Source organism: Elephantulus edwardii, unplaced genomic scaffold (genome assembly GCF_000299155.1).
Source record: "Elephantulus edwardii isolate Elephantulus edwardi_28Jun2011 unplaced genomic scaffold, EleEdw1.0 scaffold00161, whole genome shotgun sequence".
NCBI classification, from domain to species: Eukaryota; Metazoa; Chordata; class Mammalia; order Macroscelidea; family Macroscelididae; genus Elephantulus; species Elephantulus edwardii.
The window spans coordinates 4,084,728-4,106,264 of record NW_006399911.1 but is presented as its reverse complement, the minus strand read 5'-3'; the positions used below and the strand labels follow the sequence as shown (position 1 = coordinate 4,106,264).

At 40.4% G+C, this 21,537-nt stretch overlaps 1 protein-coding gene across 1 annotated transcript in view; it reads right to left on the bottom strand.

The window, feature by feature from the left end:
- Window positions 1-21,537, bottom strand: part of CHCHD6 (coiled-coil-helix-coiled-coil-helix domain containing 6) — a 495,888-nt gene that overhangs the window by 438,989 nt on the left and 35,362 nt on the right. The window contains exons 2-3 of the mRNA XM_006895202.1: window positions 9,865-10,003; window positions 429-501 (exon numbers count right to left, since the gene is read on the bottom strand). Of these exons, the coding sequence (XP_006895264.1) occupies window positions 429-501; window positions 9,865-10,003 (212 nt within the window). The remainder of the gene's footprint in view (window positions 1-428; window positions 502-9,864; window positions 10,004-21,537) is intronic.

Genomic DNA, 21,537 nt, shown 5'->3' with positions numbered 1-21,537 from the left:
CCAACTCTCTGATGCATAACAAGTGATTGCAAAAACCATGGCCTGTATCAGGCGGACCTTAGTTTCCAGAGTTTACTATGTAGGAGATGAAAAAGTGAAGAAAAATGGTGTTACCTTCATAGTTTAAAAAGTCATTTCTAGATCTGTCTTGAAATACAATGTTTTAAGTGACAGGTTAATATCCATACACATACAAGTCCAGTGAATAACAGTATCATTCAAATATCTGCACCACAACCTAGAGCTAAAGAGGAAGAATTTTAAGAATACTATCAACCAATTCCTCCATCAGTTTTGAATGTTTGTTCATCTTTAAACTATTATCAGTGCTACCTATCCCAAAGACCTGTCACAAGACTCAATGAAGATAAAATATAGAGCTTAGACAAAGCGTAGAGTCAGAGATGAATGGAAGAAACTGGACTCACCTCCTGAGTAGGTCTTCCTTCCCACCTGAGGGCTGCTGTACCTTACTATTCTCAGAGCTTGGTGGTTTGGATTCTGCAAAGAGAAGAAAAGGACATGCCTGTCAGTAATTTCACTGAATCAGTGGCAGCACAGAGCCACTACCCACTGAAAAGGGCTCAACATGGAAAGCACTCTTGATCCAAAGAATCTAGAGAGTCTGACACACCAAGATCCCCTCCCTCACACAGTCACTCTGTCATCACTCTTGCTTACTGCATGTCACTAGCAACAAGTAGCACTTCCAAATCCATTCCTACACAGAGTACAACTTTGTGGAATCTGGGTCACCAACCATAGGTCAGGGAAGCTACAGCCATGATTCACAAGTGCAGCCTCAGGAGCGTGGTTTTGGTATGGGACCAGAAGATAGATCCTTAATCTTGCCCCCTTTACCGACTCTGGTGCACAGTCCATTACAAGTGCAGTTAACCCAAACACAGTGTCTCTTTGGCAATTCAATTCCATCTCAGCAGCTCCTTGGGACAAAGATGGGCATTCTCCTCCCATGCAATTTACAGTATCCAGAAGCATTCTCGAGGTCAGCTATAAGTCAGTTTTATGTCACTGAGAAAGAACTAATATCCCATTCTACAACTTTCCAATCCTAAATAAGTCAAGTGCCCTATTTTAAACCTAATTATATTTCATTCTAGACCACCTCTAGGCTCTTGATCTCTTTAAGCAGGTTGTTGTTTTGTTATGTACCACTGAGTCAGAACCGACCCATAGCTGACCCTCCAGCAGGTTTTCAGAGGCAGGTTATCACAAAGGAGGAGAATGCTCATCCTTCTTCCACAGAGCAGCTGGTGGGCTCGAACTGCATGTCTTCAGGTTTACAGTGCAGCTTCTTATCACTAGGTCACCAGTTCTTCCTCTTAATTAAGTATACCTTTTAAATGTCTTAAGTTGAAAGATTTCTCAAAAATACAATTCACTTTCATTAGCTAGTCCTGACAGTTTTGTTACTACCCTACCTCTAACCCAGCTCTCATCATTACACACTATCTTTCAAGAAAAGCTCACTCAACACCTCTCTGGGGCCTTCTCCAAATCTCTAACACCTCTGCTGTATGTTTATAAAGCAGCAGCAACTAGAACTGTACAAAATAATACAGAAGAACAAGGCTTTGTGAAAGAATATGTAAGGATTTGCTTTCCGCTCCCAAGACTTTTTAAGGAATGCTGAACTCATAGGCCTGAGCATTCAACTCACAGGCCTGAGCATTCAGGAGGCACTTCTGGAGCCAATCTCGTTACAATTTGTGCTTTCAAACCAACTCTATCACCAGGAATAGTAGTGCTCGGCCTGTAAGGGAAGAACATTTAATCTGCTTCTTAGTACACTGTTGGGTTCTCAACCATGAATAAAAAATATTATATTGTCAGGTTTTTATTTCTCTATTAATGGTTCCCATCTTTATTTAATTGCTTGCCGGGGTTTTACTGACATATAATTTATCCTTATTTTTACCTTTTATATAATTTCCTTTTTTGGAACTACAAGTATAGTATCTATGCATTACAACAAAACATGGCACAATTCTACACATTCCTGCAGGGAACAAAGCTACCTATCCAGACCTTTCATTTCCCTACTGCCTCCTGATAGTCTCTGTTCAATATGCATTTTTTATTAGTGAAGTTAAGAATCTTTACATGTTTGTGGCTAGTTAACACACATTTTTCTACTGAATTGTCTTTCTAAAAGATCTTTAAGCAATTTCTATACATTAGGCCTACTAATACTTACTGGGGGCACTCTGGTGGCCTAGAGGTTAAGAAATTGTGCTACAATCCCAAAGGTACATGGTTCAAATTTACCAGATGCTCCACCACAGGAGAACGGCCAATTTTCTCCTATGTGAATAACTTGTTTCTGAAAACCTGCTGGAGGGTCAGCTATGGTTCATTTCTGACTCAGTGGTAAACAACAGTACTTACACCAGTGGTACCAGAAGCAAAGAAGTCAAAATACGTATTGCACTGGGAAGCTCTGCTGCAAGGGACCAGTCAAAGTACTGAAGAGCAATGATGACAACATAAAGATTAAGGTGCAGCAGATTCAAGTCATGGTCTTTTCAATCACATGCTATGTATCTGAATGCTGAACAATTAATGAGAGAAAAAAGACTGATGTCTTTAAGTTGTAGTGTTGGGGAACAGTGTTATGTGTCTCAAGGACTGCCAGAAGAACAAAAACATACGTCCTGGAAAATATGCAGACAAAGCAGCCCTTAGTGGCAACGATGGTAAAGCTTCATCTCACTTATTCTGGGCACATTGTTAGAAGGGGCTATTCCTTGGTAAGTAGTATCATGCTTGGTGAAGAGGTGGCAAGAGAAAGGAAGACCGTCAATGAGAAAGACTGACACAGTGGCTGCAGTGAGATCAAGTATATCAAAGATGAGCGGGATGGCACTGGAGCAGCCAGGTTTCAGATCTACTGTTCATAGGGTGGCTATGGGTTACAACAGCAAACTTTATGCTGAATTTTCCCTAGCTTATCCACCCTTCCCAATTTCTAAATCATCAATACTGTTGTACTGCGATATATTCCACTTTTTTCCTTAATGAAAAATTTCATTTGATGTTCTGCTTAGAAAGTCTATCTTTTATTGCGCTTCATGTTTTACATTTAAAACTTTTAATTCTTCTGACATTTATTTAAGGTTATGGTGCGAGATAAGAACTCAATTTTAACTTCTCTTTCTATTGTCTCTGTATTATTAGGTTAAAGCAAAAACAAAATTAATTAGTCAACACCACAACAGTCCACTTATTGTTAACTACTATGTTGAACTATTATGTTATCCACACAATCAAATGTCTTTGCATAGCCAATAAATCAAACAGACATTCTTCTGGTATTCTTTATTTTCAGCCAGGATCCATTTGACATCAGCAAAGATATCCCTGGTGCTACTGCCTCTTCTAAATTCTGCCTGAACTTCTAGCAGTTCCCTATCTATATACTGGTATAGCCATTTCTGAATGATCTTCAGCAATACTTTGCTTGCATTGATATTAATTATACTGTTCAACAGTATCCACATTCAGTTGGATCACCTTTCTTCAACAGAGAAGAAATGGGAACAAATTTGGACCTCTTCCAATAGCTATCATCCAAATTTCCTGGCAAAGAATGCTGAGTGCATGCAAGGATGCATCTGTCAATTGAAACAAGTCAAATGGTGTCCCATCAATTCCTGAGGCCTTATTTTTTACCAATGCCTTCAATGTAGCTTCTACTTCCTTCTTCATCACCATTGATTCCTGTCCATATGGTATTTCCTGAAATCTCTGAGTTTCAATCAATTCTTTCCAGTACAGTGATTCTTTGTATTCCCTCCAACTTCTTTTGCAATGTTCTAGGTTATTCAATATATTGCCCATAGCAGCATCCTTCAATAGTGTGACAAGTTGTGTTAGACACTGAGAAGAATAGGTATCCCAGAGCACTTATTCATGCTTATGTGGAAACTATACCTGGACCAGGAGGCTGTTGTGCAAACAGAGCAGGGGAAAACGGCATGGTTTAAAATTGAGAAGAGAGTTTGTCAGGGTTATATTCTCTCTCCACAGCTATTCAATCTGTATGCTGAGCAAATTATCTGAGAAGCTGAACTCTATGAAGAGGAGTGACAGGAGTTGCTCAAAGTGTGGACGACTTGAAGTGCTTGTTGCAGAAGATCAAGGAATGCAGACTTCAGTATGAATTGCATCACAATATCAAGAAAACAAAGATTCTTACCACTGGACTAATAGGCAGCATCATGACAGATGGAGAGGAGACTGAAACTGTCAATTGTTTCATCTTGCTTGGATCCACAATTAACACCCTTGGTATCAGCAGTCAGGAAATAAAGAGACGCATTTCACTGGGAAAAAATCTGCAGTTGGAAACCTCTCCAAATAACTGAGAAGTAATGATGTCAGTTTGAGGACTGAAGTGTGTCTGATTCAGGTCTTGGTCTTTCCGAATACTTGTTATGCATCGGAGAGCTGGACAATGAATAAGCATGACAGAAAAAGAATTTACATCTTTGAGCTGTGGTGTCGAAGAAGAGCACAGACCAAGAGAATGAACAAATATGTTTTTGAGAGGGTGCAGCCAGAGTGTTCTTTGGAGGCAAGAATGGTGAGGCATGTTGCTAGAGGAACTATTCCTTGGAGAAGGACACGATGTTGGGAAGGGTGGAGGGTCGGCAAAGGAGAGGAAGACCTTCTACTAGGTGGACTGACTTAGTGACTGATGCAATGGGCTCTTGGGGCTCAGACAGTGTGGGGATGGCACAGAATAGAGCAGGATTCAGCTCTTTTGTTCATAGGCTAGCTATGAGTCATGCTCTACTAGATGGCACTTAATCACAACTTCAAAACCGAAAACTTACACATCACTGAAACAATAAGATATTTTTGTAATAGCTAAAACTAGATGATAACACAATACCTATTTTTGCTTTTAAAATCTGCCAAAATGGGGAAAAATTATTTTATCTTCTACAACTGAAACTCACGTGGGTGTACCTCAGGAAATTTTAGCTTTTTCTATCATTTTCTCCTTCTAACCAGTTAATCCAGCTTATTAAAGTACAATAGGTTTAGTTTAAGGAACTCCGGTGGTACATATTGTGCTCTGAATGGAAAGGTTAATAGTTCAAACCCAATAGCCACTCTGTGAGTAAAAATGAACAGTCTCCTCTTATCAGCATCTGTAGCCTTAAACTCTGATGGAAGGGCACCATGAGTCAGAATCAACTATACAGCAGGAAGCTTGGTTTTTTGAGTCTTCTTTAAATCATTCTACAATGATTTTCATCTGTAGGCTAGAAATAACTGGAGAGCAACACTCACTTTTTGGTACAGAACAACAGCATCTAGTTAGTGGACTTTAAGAATCTCCCTTGAAAAAAATAAAAAGAAAGATTTCTTCAAAAAGAATCATGGTTAATAAAAAAAAGAAAGAAGTAACAATCAGTTTGCCTTCTTTCCAAGAAATAAAGTAGAAAAATAAATCTTGGTACTTAAAAAAAAAAAAAAGAATCTCACTTGATAATTTTCACTGGGAGATTAAAAAAAATAATAATAATTAAAAGATATCAGGGTCTACAGTCCAGATAATTGTATGTTCAAATGTGTGTGGAAAAGCCCCAAGGTAGGAAATACTGGGGATTAGAATCCTGGCATCCTATGGACTTCAGTTTGAAACCAGAGTTTGAAGCCAGAAATCTCTAGCCATTATGCAAAGGTCTCCAAGGCCTGGCCCTTGAAAACTTCCATATATCTCCTCTTCCCCTATATTTTGTTGTCCAGAGACAGCAAATTGCTTCAAGGGTCCTAAACAGGCTGGGCTATACCACATCCCTGAGCCTCAGCTCACACTGTTCACAATGCCCACGATATTCAAGCTATTCACCATCCATACCCATCTTATTCTTTGAACAACTAGTTCAATCATCATCTCTAAAAAATTGTCTTCCCAAAATATCAAAACACTCTTTTCTGTGATACCCTGATCTAGGAAAGATTCTAGTGTTGCCTTATCACACATTGCCACATGTACCAGTTTACATATCAGGTCCCTTCACTACAGCTGCATATGCCGTGGGATAACTCCCCGATCCATGTCCTAGAACAAGTCATGGGACCAGATCTCTGGTTTAAAACTCAAACTCGTTGTCAAGTTGGTTCTGACTCAAAGCAACGCTCCACTAGGTTTCTAAGGCTGTAAATCGTCTTGGGCTCAGAGTTGCTGGTGGATTCAAATTGCCAGAGATGTGCCGTCTCTGGGTCAGCAGAACTTACTATAAATACGCCACCAAAGCTCCTAGATTCCTGGTTAGCATTTAGTAAACGCTCAATGATCAAGATGTTCATTTGTAAGCTCTTGCCTGCTTAGCTGTTATAATTAGGGCTTCAAACCAATTCAACTCCCTCTGAGAATTTATATTTCCTCCCCAGATAAACTGGATCAGAATCTAAAATATAACAAGATCCCCTGGCAATTGTTACGAAAGGCTTGAAATCCACTTTAGATACTATTGTTCATTACCTAAAAATTTTAACTCTCCAAATAATTCCAGCCTCTAGATGGGAGTAGTTGAAGAGGAATTAAATTAGACCCAGAGAACCCTTAGTAGGGGGTCAAATTATAATGACCAGGTTCAAGGCCCTGCTTATAGAGAAAATTTCAATATTTTAAAAAAACCCTCTGGTAACAAGCTCAGGTATAAGATAACCAGTACTGCAAGTAGAATTATCAGTAGTGGCATGGCTTCTCCACTCAATTTTATTTTTTAATCAGTTTGCAGATGGCAGGTAAGATCTAGGTTCTCATACAGAAGATTTTACTGAGCACAACAGCATTTTGTTCACAAACTTTTTAACTTGCAGTACCTCACTATTTTATGCCTTACATCTTCCTTTCTTTGTCCCTGGTTATTTAGAGGGAAGGCCCTATAAGGCAAGTACGTAATGTTGTCATTGCTGTTAGGTGCTGCTGAGTTGAGTACGACTCATAGCAACCCTATGAATATCAGATCTGAAACCTATCCTACCCTGGGCCATCCTCATCATCTCTGCAACACTAAAGCCTATTGTTACAGTCACTATGTCAATCCGTGTTGTTGAGGGTCGTCTGCTCCTTCGCTGTCCCTCCACTCTTCCAAGCATGATTTCATTCTCCAAGGACGGGCCTCTTCTAACAACATGCCAAGATGAAGTTTCACCAACCTTTCCTCTAAGGAGCATCCTGACTGCACTCTCTAAAAGATATCTTTGTTTATTCTTTTGGTAGTCCATGGGATATTTAGTGCTCTTCTCCAGCACCACAACACAAAAGCTTTGATGGGCAAGAGGCCATTGAGCCTTGAGCCTGGCCTGAATGCAAGCTCCACAGTGAGCTAGGGAAGAGATCCCAGGAGGTATAGAATGTGCGATCCACCTTTAGGAAGTCAAAAGTAGGATCTCTAAACATTTATGTGAGAGATGGAAAAGCTGTTCCTAGAGTAACTCAATTTTTGCTTATTTGGCCCTAATCATGTAAATTTCTATCATTCTATGAACTAGCAGAGCAAAGAAAGCTCTGGTGGTATACTTAGTATTGAGTTAAGCTGCTAAATCAAAGGTAGTCTCTCTGGCAATTCCATTCCACCAGCAACTCCATGGGAGAAAGATGAGTAATCTCATCTCATGCAGTTTACAGCCTCTGAAAACCACTGGAGGGTCTGCTATGAATCAGATCCGACTCAAAAGCAGTTTGAATTTTGAGTTTGACATCAGAGCAAACAATAATAGTAATGCTTTTTTTAAGGGCTCTAGCACTGAACATTCCATGGACAGCCAAGAAAACAAATAGATATGTCTTGGAGGGTGCAGCTGGAGTTCTCTTTGGAGGTTAGAATGATGAGGCTTCACCTCACATACTTTGGACACATTGCTAGGAGGTGCTATTCCTTGGAGAGGGACATAATGTTGGGAAGGGTGGAGGGTCGGTGAAGGAGAGGAAGACCCTCAGTCAGGTGGATTGAGACAGTGACTGCTGCAATGGGCTCTTGTATGTCAGGAAGTGTGAGGATGGTGCAGGACAGGACTGGGTTCAGATCTTTTGTTCACAGGGTCACTATGAGTTGTACTCGACTTGACGGCAACTAACAACAACAACAACAAAGTGCTAAAGAGAAATAATGTCAGTCTGCAGACCAAGGTGCACCTGATCTAGGCCATGGTCTTCGCAATTACATGTGATGCATCAGAGAGCTGAACAATGACTGAGGATGATAACAGTAGAATTGATGCTTTTGAGTTGTGGTACTGGAAAAAAGTATTGAACATACCATGGACTGCCAAGGGAACACACAGGTCTGTCTTGGAGAGAGTAAAACCAAGTTTATCCTTTGAGACAAGGACTGTGAAGCTCTGTCTCACATACATTGGGCATGCTGCCAGGAGGGGCCAGTAGTTAGAAGAGGACATTATGCTTGGAAAGGTAGAGAGACAGTGCAGGAGAGGAATACAGACCCCTGATGAGATGGACTGATACAACGACTGGGGTAATGAGGGTAGGTACTTTAGAAATGGTGAGTTTAGGTCAATATAGGGCAGAGTTCAGAGCTATTGTTCATAATAGCATTGCTATGAGTTGTAGGCCACTAGATGGCACATAACAACAACAACAACAGTATCCTCAGACTTTTTTTTCACACATTTGGAAAAATTGAAAGAGAAGATGTGCACCATGGATGCCTCCTCAATTCACACCTTTTCAATTTAAATGTGGAACAGATCACCTGGGAGGTTGGGCTCTATTGGAGGAATGTGGTATCAGTATTGGAGGAATATTCATCAACAACTTGTGTTATGCAAATGACACAACCTTGCTTGCCTAAACTGAGGAGGACCTGAGGTATATGCTGCAGAAAGTCAAGGCCTGCAGCCTTCAGTATGGATTGAAGCTCAATATTAATAAAACAAAAATTCTCATTACTGGGCTGACTGGCAGCATCATGGTCGATAGTGAAGAGACTGAAATGGTTAACAGCTTCAGTTTGCTTTGCTCCACAATCAACACTCTTGGTACCAGCAGCCAGAAAATCAAAAGATGAATTTTACTGAGAAAATCTGTTGTCAGGAACCTCTCAAGAGTACTGAAGAGCAATGATGTCAGTCTGGAGACTAAAGTGTGCCTGATCGAGGCCATGGTCTTCGCAATTATTTGCTATGCATTAGAAATCTGGATAATTACTAGAGATGATAGAAAAGAATTGATGCTTTTGAGCTGTGGTGCTGGAAAAGAGTACTAAATATACCATGGACTGCAAGAAGAACAAACAGGTTCCTGGAGAGGGTGAAATCAGGATGCTCCTTGGAGGCAAGGATTCTGAAGCGTCATATGACATACTTTGGGCACGTGGCCAGGAGGGACAGCTCCTCAGAGAGGGACATCATACTTGGGAGGGTAGAAGGACAGTGCAAGAGAGAAAGACCCTGGATGAGATGGATTGACTGAATAATGGATAATATGGCAGGTGTGTCAAAGACAATAGGTTGGATCAGGAGACAGCAGGGTTCAGTGCTGTTGTACATAGGGTCGCTATGAGCTTCAAGTGACTCAATGGCCCATAACAATAACAACAAAAGAAAACAATCTGGAAAATCACAAAAGCTCTGACTAATGTGTGCTACTTTCATTGCTCCGGAAAGCATGTTTTAAGCATGAAAAGTCACTCCTCTGGAAAACGGGTATCAGAAACGAGCTGTTCACATCACTAAGAAAGAAACAGTGGCTGTAATCAGAAGTTAAACATATTTTAACAAGTATGTTGTTTTCCATTCTTTTCACTCTCTCTTCTCTCACAAAAGAACTCATCTCCACAGAATCACTGCAACCCACCATACCTTTCTCAGGGGCCTTGGCTTTGCCTTGTAGAGAATCGAATACAGGAGGTGCAGGAGTCATGCGAGGTGGAGGTGCTGGCTGCTCCACTTTTGAAGGCTGATTGGGATCCTTCATCCGTTTAACTACATGATCGGATAGCTGTAGAAAAAAGTCAGCAAGAGGGGGGAAAGGGAAGATCAGGCTTCTGGAAATTAAGACCCTCATTTACTCAAGTCTTGAGTTTAATGAACACACTGCATTCTCAAGACCAACTCTAATTAATTCTACTTAAAAATCTCTCATGGTAGCCCAGGGCCTACCAGGTAAATGTCAGAATCCTCTGTCAGGAATTCCAGGATTACTACATGTCCCCTGCTGGCCTTTCAGCTTCATTTCCTCCTACTCCCCAGCACACACCCAGTTCATAACAGATCAACCACTGAGATCTCATTTTCCTCACCTGCTCTAAATTTCCACATTCAGTCCTTTCTGCCAAGCAACACAACGAAGTGCGCACTCCACACCACCAGGGCATCTCCATCTGTCCCGATCCAGTCCTTCCATTAAGGGCCTCTCAACGCACTCTGCTCCACAAGATCTGTGCGGAGCACATCCCAGTATCGTTCCTCCCCTTATTCTCTCATTTATTACATATATACCTTTTGGGGGGAACTATTATACCTCCAACATGCTTCATCTTACTGACATATTAAGACTCTGCAGGCTGAAGCTGTATCTCACGTGTCTCTATACCCTCCATTGCCAGATATATACTTGGTGTTGTCAGGTGCTATGATTCATAGCAACCTTGTGAAAAACAGAACAAATTACTACTTGATTCACATAACTCTAGTTCTCTCTAAAAAAGGCTAGTAATAGTCTTCCTATTCGTCACAACTGTTATAAAATATATGCATCAACCATTAAAACCACAGATGAAGAAAATGAGCGTTTCTACCAACTTGCATAGTTTGAAATTGATTGCACATGGAATCAAGACACTGGTAACTGGAATGCAAAAGTTGGAAACAAAAAAGTATTAGTAGTTGGAAAATACGACCTTGCTGACAAAAATGAGACCTGAGATCACATGACAGAAAACGTTGTACAATAAATTATTTACTCATTGAAACACATTTTCTAAAAAACATAAATAATAACTACATACATGGATGTCATCAAGTGAAATACACAAGAATCAAACTGACTATGTCTGTGTAAAGAGACAGCTAGAAAGCTCAGTATCATCAGAACAAACCCAAAGCCCAGCTGCAAAACAGACAATTAACTGCTTGTATGCTACTTCAAACTGCTGACCTCAGAGGAGTCTAGGCTAGTCTGCATAACTAGGATGGTGTCTTTGCTGGTCTAGATTTGACCCATAAATTCTAGTCATAAGAAGAGCCTCAGAGACAAGAACGCTGTAATATCATCTCACAAACTTTAGACATGTTGTCAGGAGGGGCCGGACCTTGGAATAAGATATCATGCTTGGAAAAGTGGAAGGGGAGAGAAAAAGAAGTCCTTCAACAAGGTGGATGGATTGACACAGTGACTGTGGCAAAGGGCTTTAATTTACCAGAGAATAAGCATAGCATGGGATAAGGCAAAGTGCAGATCTGTTGTTCATAGGGCTGCTATGAGTCACAGTCAGCCTACTAGCACAAAACAACAACGCACAATAGTTCAAACTGGAGCTGAAGAAAATTAAAACAAATCCATAAGAGCCAAAATATGATCTTGAGTTTATATTCATATTTAATATAAACTTAAATTTAAGAACCATCTCAGTAACAACTGTGATACTTTTCAACTTTTGGGTAAAACAGCAGATTAGATAGATAGCAGTTCAAATTTTCTAAAACAAAGGCACCAGAAAAGAATAACAGGGACAGATGATAATTCTGGAACTCTGAATTTAAAATGGGAAAGAAGTACTTCAAATAATGAACATAAACATTAAAAAAAACTTTTTACAACAAAATTTACAAAGCACAGTACAGAAACCTTTGACAGCTAGGTCATTTTGAACAACTGTGTGTTCCATGTGGGAACCCAGGACTGCAGACATCCACACCAGTGACTAGCTGATGACAGACGAGGTATGATCTCCCCTTTTGTCCTCCATGCTCTCCTGGAGATCAGGGGAGTGCCTTTCCCCCTCCACTACTATCCACCAAGGAGATGGCAGCAATCCCCAGCCCACTCCAATTCCATCTGAAGCCAGGAAGGTGCCATTTTGTATATGGAGCTGGGAGCATACATGGCTTTATACTTAATGTTCTTCCTGCAAGTGCTGGGGGACTGTGCAAGCCTGAAGTAGTTAGCCCTTGGATGGGTGGGGCACCATGTCTGCCTACGGTCCTTGCTTCTCACTGGGTATCATATGTCAGTCACATTGGGAGATGCACACCCTCTAAGAAGTGTGCCATCCTGGGGTATTTCAGGTCGGCAGTGACTTATGTCTTCATGCTAGTCACCTCTGACTGCCTTGTCTGCACCCAGACCTAAGCAAGGCAAAGACACCACCAGACTCAGGCAGACTAGCCAAGGTTCCTTGGAGGTGAGCAGAAATTCTGTCTCAGGCTGATGGCCCCATCCCTTGATGCCTCGATGCCACCCTGTTCACACGAATGGGCCTCAGCACCTTTCAGACAAGAAGATATTTTGACCTGATTTAGCAATGCAACCCCAACTTTCTGCTGAACTGGTAAGATATACTGTCCCAAGCCAGACATCCTGCCTTCACCCATCACAGCACCAATCAGGCGCCCAGTTCACCCCTTCCCCAAGGCCCCTTCTTATTCTCTCTCGTTTTTATTTCTCACAACTTTGTGAATTTTTGTTTGTTTTATTTTTGCTCTTGTGTTTTTTCCTCCTATCTTCTGCTTTCTCTTTTCTTTAGCTTTTGTTCCCCCTTTACCCTTGTAGTTAAAGGGGAGAACAAAAAAAACCTCAACTTCATGAAAATGTTTATGTTTTTGTTCAAGAAATCAGAGTGGAAATAAGTTGATGGTTACAAAGAATGTTAAATATAAAATTGCAAATCCACTCCTAGGCTTTAACCCAAAAGAATTAAGAAGAGAGACTCACACAGAGATTTGCATACCAATTTCCATCGCAGCACTAGCCACAATAAGTCAAAAGAGAGTGAACGATCCAAGTGTCCTTCAAGAGATGAATAAACAAAATGTGGTACACACATTTAATCAGCAACAAAAGGGATGAAGTTCTAACATGGTACAACATGGGATGAAAATGGAAAACATTACGCTGAGTGAAATAAGTCTGATTTAAAAAGGCAAATTTTTAAGTATAATAGTTAGCAAATGGGTAGGAGGGCAGAATGGGGAGTTATTGCTCAGCAGATACTTACTCTCTAATTGGAGTGATTAGGAATTTTTGGAAATAATGGTGTTGGGTGCACAACATTGTAGATTTTATGAATGCCACAGAAACTGTAAACACGGAAATGGTTCAAATGACCAATTTTATTATACATATTTTATCATAATAATAAACCCAAAATCTCTGTAAATGTTTATGAAAATTAATAAAATATAATTATAGAAAAAAACATAATGTACATGAATGAAGTACAATGATTGTATGCAAACCAATAAAATTTATTTCTTAGTAAAAAAAAAAAACTGAAGAGACAACACAGAATTGGAGAACATATTTCCAAATCATATCTCTAATAAGGACTTTAAAGAAGATATATGGCACACCCTTACAAATCAGTAATTATAATGAACACTGCATTGGAATAGATGAAAGAAAGAACTGTTTAAAAGGAACATATGATTAGGCATTATTTTATAACAACAGTCCAGAATAAGAAGTACATAGCAAAGTGAAGTTGGGGATAGGTCGGTGGAGAATGGAGGAAATTATGCTACAATGACTGAAAATTTCTTTTCTAAAAGAAAAAGTGAAATGGGTAGGAAGGAAAACGTGCAACAATGAATGAATGAAAATCCAACTTTTCTGTAAACCTTCATTAAAATTACATTTTTAAAAAAGGAAAACAATAATTAAAATAAAATAACCCACTTTTTAAAATGGCAAAAAAATATAAGCAGATATTTCTCCAAAGAAAACATGCAAATAAACAGAAGCATATAAAAAGCCATTCAACATCAGTAACTATTGGAAAACACAGTTTAGAGTCATCTAAAAACATAACAAGAGATGACATCAGATCTCTAAGATGACTATGGTAATAACATGTTTTGGTAAGGATATGGAAAAATGGGAACATTGTCTTGGAGAGGGTGAAACCAAGTTTCTCCTTGGAGGCTAGGATGTTGAAGCTCCGTTTCACATACTTTAGGCACATGGCCAGGAGAGACCGATCCTTGGAGGAAGACATGCTCGGAAGGGTGAAGGAACAGCACAAAAGAGGAAGATCCCAGATGAGGTGGATTGATACAGTAAGTGGGGCAGTGGGGGTAGGTATTTTGGGAGTCAGTGAGACGAGCTCAGGACAGGGCAGGCTTCAGAACTGCTGAATATAGGGTTGCTATGGGTCACAGGCGACTTGATGCACAGAACAACATAACAATGTAAAATGTGACAACTACGTTTGAAAACAATCAGGCAGCTCCTCTCACAATTAAAGTTACCATTGACCTAGAAATTCTAATGCTAAGAAGATAAAACTTGTACAGAAATGTTCAGAGCATATTATTATTAATAAAAGCTAAAATGTGGAAACTATAAAAATGTTTATTATGAATGAATAAATTAAATGTAATATAGTGACAGAAATATTATTTGGCCATAAAAAGGAATGAAGCATTGATCCTTAATTCAACAGAAATGAGCCTTAACAATTACACTATGGAGAGGAAGGCATACATAAAAACCCACCTATTCTACACTTCCATTTATGTGAAGTATACAAAACACGCAAATCTACAGAGACAGAAAGTAGATTAGTAGATGATAAGAAATACGGAGAATGGAGGATGAAGGGCCAAAGACATGGTGAAAGCCATGTGAAACTGCTCACTATAGATTAGCAAGTACACAAAAGGAATCTCATGCTTGCGTTCTTTACCAGGTCCTCCACTTTTTGCTGTTGTTATTATGTGCCGTCAAGTCGCTTGTGACTCATAGCAACCCTATGGACAACAGCCTTAAACCCTGCTCTATCCTGTGCCAATCTCACTGCCTGACACACCCATCCCCATTACCCCAGTCACTGAATCAATCCACCTCATAGAGGGTCTTCCCCTTCTGCGCCATCCCTCCACCCTCCCAAGCATGATGTCCCTCCCACTGTTAGGGATTATAAATTTGAAAAGCAGCTGGCTCTGCAGGAAGTGTTGGGTTAGAAAACAGAGAGATGTTAGCCATGTTCACGAGATTTAGTAAATAAACCCATCCTCACAATGCTTATTGGGTGATACAGCACTTCCTCAATCACACTGGCATCTTTGACACTGCAAAAGCATGACTGAGTTTCAAGCAGAGGAGTGTGAAGCCTCTCAAAAATGAGCCTGTGTGCAGGAGGCCCTGACAGACGGCCTGAGCTGCAATACTGTGAGGAAGAAGACAAAAACTACCAGAGGATTAGGTCAGAGCACAGGCAAAGGCAAGGTTATACCAGCTCTGGCAGGTCAAGGTAGGAAGTTCAAATCTGACCACAGGGCAAATGGAAGTAAGGGTTCTTTCTACAGTGAGTGAAAAATCTAATGAACCAATCCCAGCCCAGGTAGCATCAGCTGAACTTGGCAAATAAGGGTTTAAGGGAAACACTGGCAAGATTCTTACTGGCAATGGGCGATGCATAATATTTTTAAATGTTGCAAAACACAGCAAGTTATGTTTTTAATCAACAAATACACATAATACAGTAGTCAAGGAAGAATAAACACCATCTGGGCAGTGCTCTCTCACTAACAGCACCAGAAGGCAAGGTCCTAGAGCCAGACTCGTGTGAGCACTCAAGTGCCACAAGCCCACTGGTCACTGTGCCATCAGAGTTGGCCAGGAAGCACCCTGGATGGTCAGAGAATGGACAGGCAAATGCAAGGAGGTGCAAAAAATCCGAATCTCTGCTTTCTTCTTTCAGTGTATTCTTGACTTGATGTTTAGCTTCCTCATCTTTGAAATGGGAATCTCCCTCTTTCATCTTCCTCATCCTCAGGCCAGACTGAATATTAAAGAACTCAGCAATTAAGCACTTTGGGGTCAGAGAGGCCTGAGTTTCAATTCCAACAAAGCTGTTGACAAGCTGTATAATTTAGGGCAAATGATTTATTAAACTAAGTCAGTTTCTTCATCTGCAAAGTGGGCATAATTCATAGGCTCTTAGGAGAACTAAATGAAGCAATTCATATAAAGCATTTGGCACTGAGTAAATATTATTGGTCACAACGTGAAACTGCAAAGCACTATACAAAGATCAATTATTATCCACACTAAGCACATGTTGGATGCTTAAAATATGTAAAAAATAGTAATAGTTAGCATTTATGACGTATTGTGGTATGGGATTTACAGCCTCCAAAAACTTGTTGGTGGGCCAGGTATGCGTAGGACACAAAGGCAAAAATTTTTGGTTTTACAAACTAAGCACTACTCTAGGCAGTTTACAGGGCTCTGTGACCATGAGCAAGTCTCTAATGGCCAACTAATTAGACTGAGAGACCAGTACCTCCTCTAAAAAGATATCAAAACACAAAAAAAAATAGCACCTATGGATAATACTCCTATAAGTCTGAAATTCAAAGGAAATAATAAAGAAGAAATTCAAACACCAGCTGAAGGAACTTAACAAAAATGCCAATTAAGGTGTTAGACAGAAGCAGGTAAACATGAAGGGACCCAATATTGTGCATCCACTTAGATCTTTCTTTCGGGTAGTTTTTCAGAACCTTCTAGGGATACACAAGTAGCTGGTTTATGTGTGACACCCTCACCCCCACCCTCAAATACACATCTAGAGATCAGGGAGTAACTGCCTTCCAGACTGCCATGAGCAGGACTCCCAGCGGCCATCCCAGCTCCATCTAAAGACAAGCTCACGCCATCCCCACAGATCACTCAGCAACTCATTTTCACCGGTGTGCTGGGGTGTGTCTGCCGGAGAGCGGGACTGCCTAGTCTGCACCAGCCCCAAGACTGGTAAGTCTAGAATGAACTCCCTGCATCCTACTAGTCACACGTGTGGATGGTGCACACCACATTCACACAGAGCACTGTCAAGCACTCTCCTGCACAGTCACGGTATGTCTCAGACTCACGTATAAAACCCAGTAGCTTTATGGATGTTTCCCACTGAAGAGGTGCACAAGCACATCACCTGCTGGGGCTGGGGAGGGGCATCATCCTAGCTACAGTCTACAGATCAAGCAGAGAGTATACTCCACACACACCTTCTACCTCCTTACACTAGAGAGCTCTCCCTGAGTGCCTCTTGACCAGGAAAGAGGGCAAAGCTGAACAGGCACAAATGAGGCAAGGCCCCAGTTCCTGGATCCCCCTATACACTGTACCAGGCACATAACATCTTGGGCTCTCATGAATACCCCCAGCCATCTCTCAAACAGAATCTCTGCCCTAACGTAGTAATAAATTTATTTCTTAACTGTTGCCATCATGGGTGTCCATTGTGGTCCAAAACATTGATAACTTCAGACTTTCCTCTATCACAATGTTGCTGCTGGTCCACTTGTAAGGATTTTTTGCTTTCTTGATGTTGAGGTTTACCCCATAAAGAAGGTTGTGGTTTTTAATTGTCTGCAGTAATTGTTTCAAGTCTTCTTCAAGTTCTGCAAGCAAGGTTCTGTCATCTGCATAATGTAGGTTGTAGATGAATCTTTGTCAATCCTCATTCTACAGTCTTCTTATAGTCCAGTTTCTCAAATTATTTGCTCAGCACAGAGAATGAATGTAACTTATCAGTAAGTATACTAATATCATCGTTTCTCCAAGTTCATAGAATTTCCGGATGCCACTCCTGCTTCCAAGCTTGTTTTAATCGGGGTGCTCCACCAAACATTGTCCACTGTGGGTAACCATTATCGCATTCGACACAATACTGAGATATAATTAATATTGAAGACTCTGATCATTAAGTACAAGTATTCTTTGGTTATGGTAAATAAAGCCATCAATGGTGAAAGGATACAACCCTGCTACCCATCTATCCTTATTGAAAGCCAAGCAGAATCTCCTTGTTCTATTTGAACAAGAGCTTCATGGTGTACATACAGGTTCTACACAAGCACAGCTAAGTGGTCCCGATTTCCCATTCTTCACAATGTTAGTTATAATTTGTTATATATGTTATGTAACATGATTGCCTTTGCATAGTCAATAAAAATAGCAAACATCTTTCTGGTATTCCTTCAGCCAAGATGCATCTATCATCAGTAATAATATCCCCAGTTTCATATCCTCTTCTGGATCCAATTCAATTTCTGGCATTTCCTACCAAATGTATTGCTCCATTTTTAAATTATATTCAGTATGATTTTAACTATGTGTGATACTGTGCTGTGATAAACTGATCAAAAGATTTTCTATCTGCTAGAGATAAGTATTTTAAAACAATACTCTGTTGATTCGTATGAGAAAGATTAGGAGTAGAATCTACAAACAACTGAACCACAAAGTTAAATTTATTTCACCAAAAACAGTTGACTGATCTTTATAACTTATTAAATTTTTTCACTTGTTTCAGACATCTATATGATGGGTTTCCCTTTTCTGTGTTAAAATATTTTGAGATGCACTTCTTGGTGCTAATGAGGTTTTCATTCACCCCGCTGCCCCCAGCCCCCACATCCTAGCCTGGCTTGTTTTCTTCCCCTTTTATCTCTAAAATTCAAACTCACTGCCATCAAGTCAGAACTGATGCATAGTTGACCATCATGCAGGTTTTTGGGAGGCTATAAAGTACACAAGAGACGATTGCCTATTTTTCTCCCACAGAGTCATTGGTGAATTCAAACCACCAGAGTGGCACTGCCTTGGGTTAGCAGTGTAAATCCTGTTAGACTGAAACACCAAAGCACCCAATTTATCTCTAGTGAGAGAAAAGGTATTAAAGGCCAGACACTAGTGAAATTCCCTCACACCGGACTAAGGGGAGTTACAGCTACCCTTGTTTTACAATGATTTGTTTTATCAGATCATGGAGGATGACTGCATAGCTTCCATATTACATCACTACATGCATGTATTTTGGGGGACACAATCCAATCCATGACAAATGGTCTTAAGTACAAGAGAGATTGCGAGGATGGTGCTGGATCCAGCAGGGTTTCATTCTTTATCCATGAGCTGACATCAACTCAATGGAACCTAACAATGAATAAGTGACTCCAACACTAGCTGTACTAGTCGAGGGAGGCCTGGCGGCCTAGCCTGCAGAGAGCCGCACTGCTAACCCAGAGGCGGCTCCGCTGGCTCTGCTCTACCAGAGAAGGCTGGGCAATGTACTCCCATGCAATCTGCAGCCTGGGAAAAGCTACTAGAGTGTCAGCAGTGAGTACGCTCCGACTCAAAGGCAATGAGTTTGAGTTGAACAACTGTGATACATGCACACAATGCAGCACTCAGGAGCAATTATTTTGAAATATAACTATGTAACCTCAGCCTCACAAGGACAAATACTGCATAAGACCATTATTGTAATATTAGAAGATGTGCTTAAATGTCCAAAGGGGGAAGGGAATAGCATATATTAGCATTGTTTTAACCTCTACAATATCACTACATAGGCACATTTGAAGAATAACAATATGCAAGCAGCTATCTACACAGTGTTCTTTACATGAGGTAGAGTTCTGACTACCTAAATATTCACAAAGTCAAATTGCAGGTATCATTTGTGTATGTACAGGAGCCTAAGAAAGCTGAAAGCATGATTTAGAGAGAAACAGCAAGCCTTAGATTATGCAGTTATGTCTATAGTCAAGAAGGTGTGCACTACCATAGTTCCATCCATACAAAGCAGCATTTCCTGAACATTCATGGGGTGTAAGGCATTGTGGCAAGCTGTAGTGAGATGCTACCAACTTTGACCCACTGAGACCCTATTAACAAGAGATCAAACCTTGATCCTATCCTGTGCACCCTGACAATCTTCAAGACCTTTGTTGCATCCACTGTGTCAGTAAAACTCACTGAGGGTCTTCCTCTCTTTCACTGACCCTCTACGTTTCCAAGCATGATGTATTTTCTCTTCTGTGTTAGGACTGGAGCCTCCTGACAGTATGTTCAAAGTATGTGGGACAAAGCTTCATCATTCTTGCCTGTGAGGAACACTTTGATTACAATTCCTCCATGATAGATTTTTCTGTTATTTTGGTAGTCCATGGGATGGATATTCAATACTTTTTGCTAACATCACAATTCAAAGGCATCAAATGTTCTTCAGTCTCCTTTATTCACTCTCCAATTTTCACATGCATATGAAGCAATGGAAAATATCATTGCTTGGGTCAAGTGCACCTTAGTCTTTAAACTGACAACTTTACTCTTTAGCACTTTTAAAGAGGTCTTTTAAAGTCTACAACCAGGAGAAGACAAAATAGATGAATGGGACCTTCTAAAAATCAAATCCCTAAAAAAAAAAAAAATCAAATCCCTATGCACATCCAAAAACTTCTCCAACAGGGTAAAAAGGGAAGCCACAGACTGGGAAAAAGTATTTGGAAACGACATGTCAGATAAGGGACTTATATCCAGAATTTATAAAATACTTGAGCACCACAACAAGATAAAGGTAAATAATCCAATTGAAAAAATGGGCTCAGGATATGAACAGACACTTCACCGAAGAAGATATTCGGATGGTCAACAAGCACATGAAGAAATGTTTACTTTTTTCTCCTTCCGCGCTTTCTACAGAGGTGGCTGTCATCTGCCACTGGCATAATGGCTGCCTTCAGACCCCTGGTGAAGCCAAAGATCGTCAAAAAGAGGACCAAGAAATTCATCCGCCACCAGTCAGACCTTTATGTCAAAATTAAGTGTAATTGGCACAAGCCCAGAAGCATTGACAACAGGCTTCAGAGAAGATTTAAGGGCCAGATCTTGATGCCCAACATTGGTTACGGGAGCAACAAGAAGACAAAGCACATGTTGCCCAGTGGCTTCCGCAAATTCCTAGTCCAAAATGTCAAGGAGCTGGAGGTGCTACTGACGTGCAACAAATCTCACTGTGCTGAGACTGCGCACAATGTTTCCTCCAAGAACCCCAAAGCCATTGTGGAAAGAGCAGCCCGGCTGGCCATTAGAATCACTAATGCCAATGCCAGACTGTGCAGCGAAAAAAATGAATAGAAAGCTTGTTTGCACATTTTATTTGTGCTAAATAAACCATAAAAACGGCAAAAAAAAGAAATGTTCAAAATCCCTAGCTCTAAGAGAGATGCAAATCAAAACAACTATGAGATATCATCTCACCCCACTAAGAATAGCAAAATTTAATAGAAAAGCAAGCAACAAATGCTGGTGAGGTTGTGGAGAAACTGGAACTCTTATTCACTGTTGGTGGGAGTATAAAATGATGTAACCACTGTGGAAGGCAGTATTGTACTTTCTCAAAAAGTTGCAAATAGAGATACCATTTGACCCAGCAATTCCACTGTTGGGAATATATCCCAAAGAGACCATAACTGACATCCAAGCAGATATATGCACACGCATGTTTATTGTGGCTTTGTTCA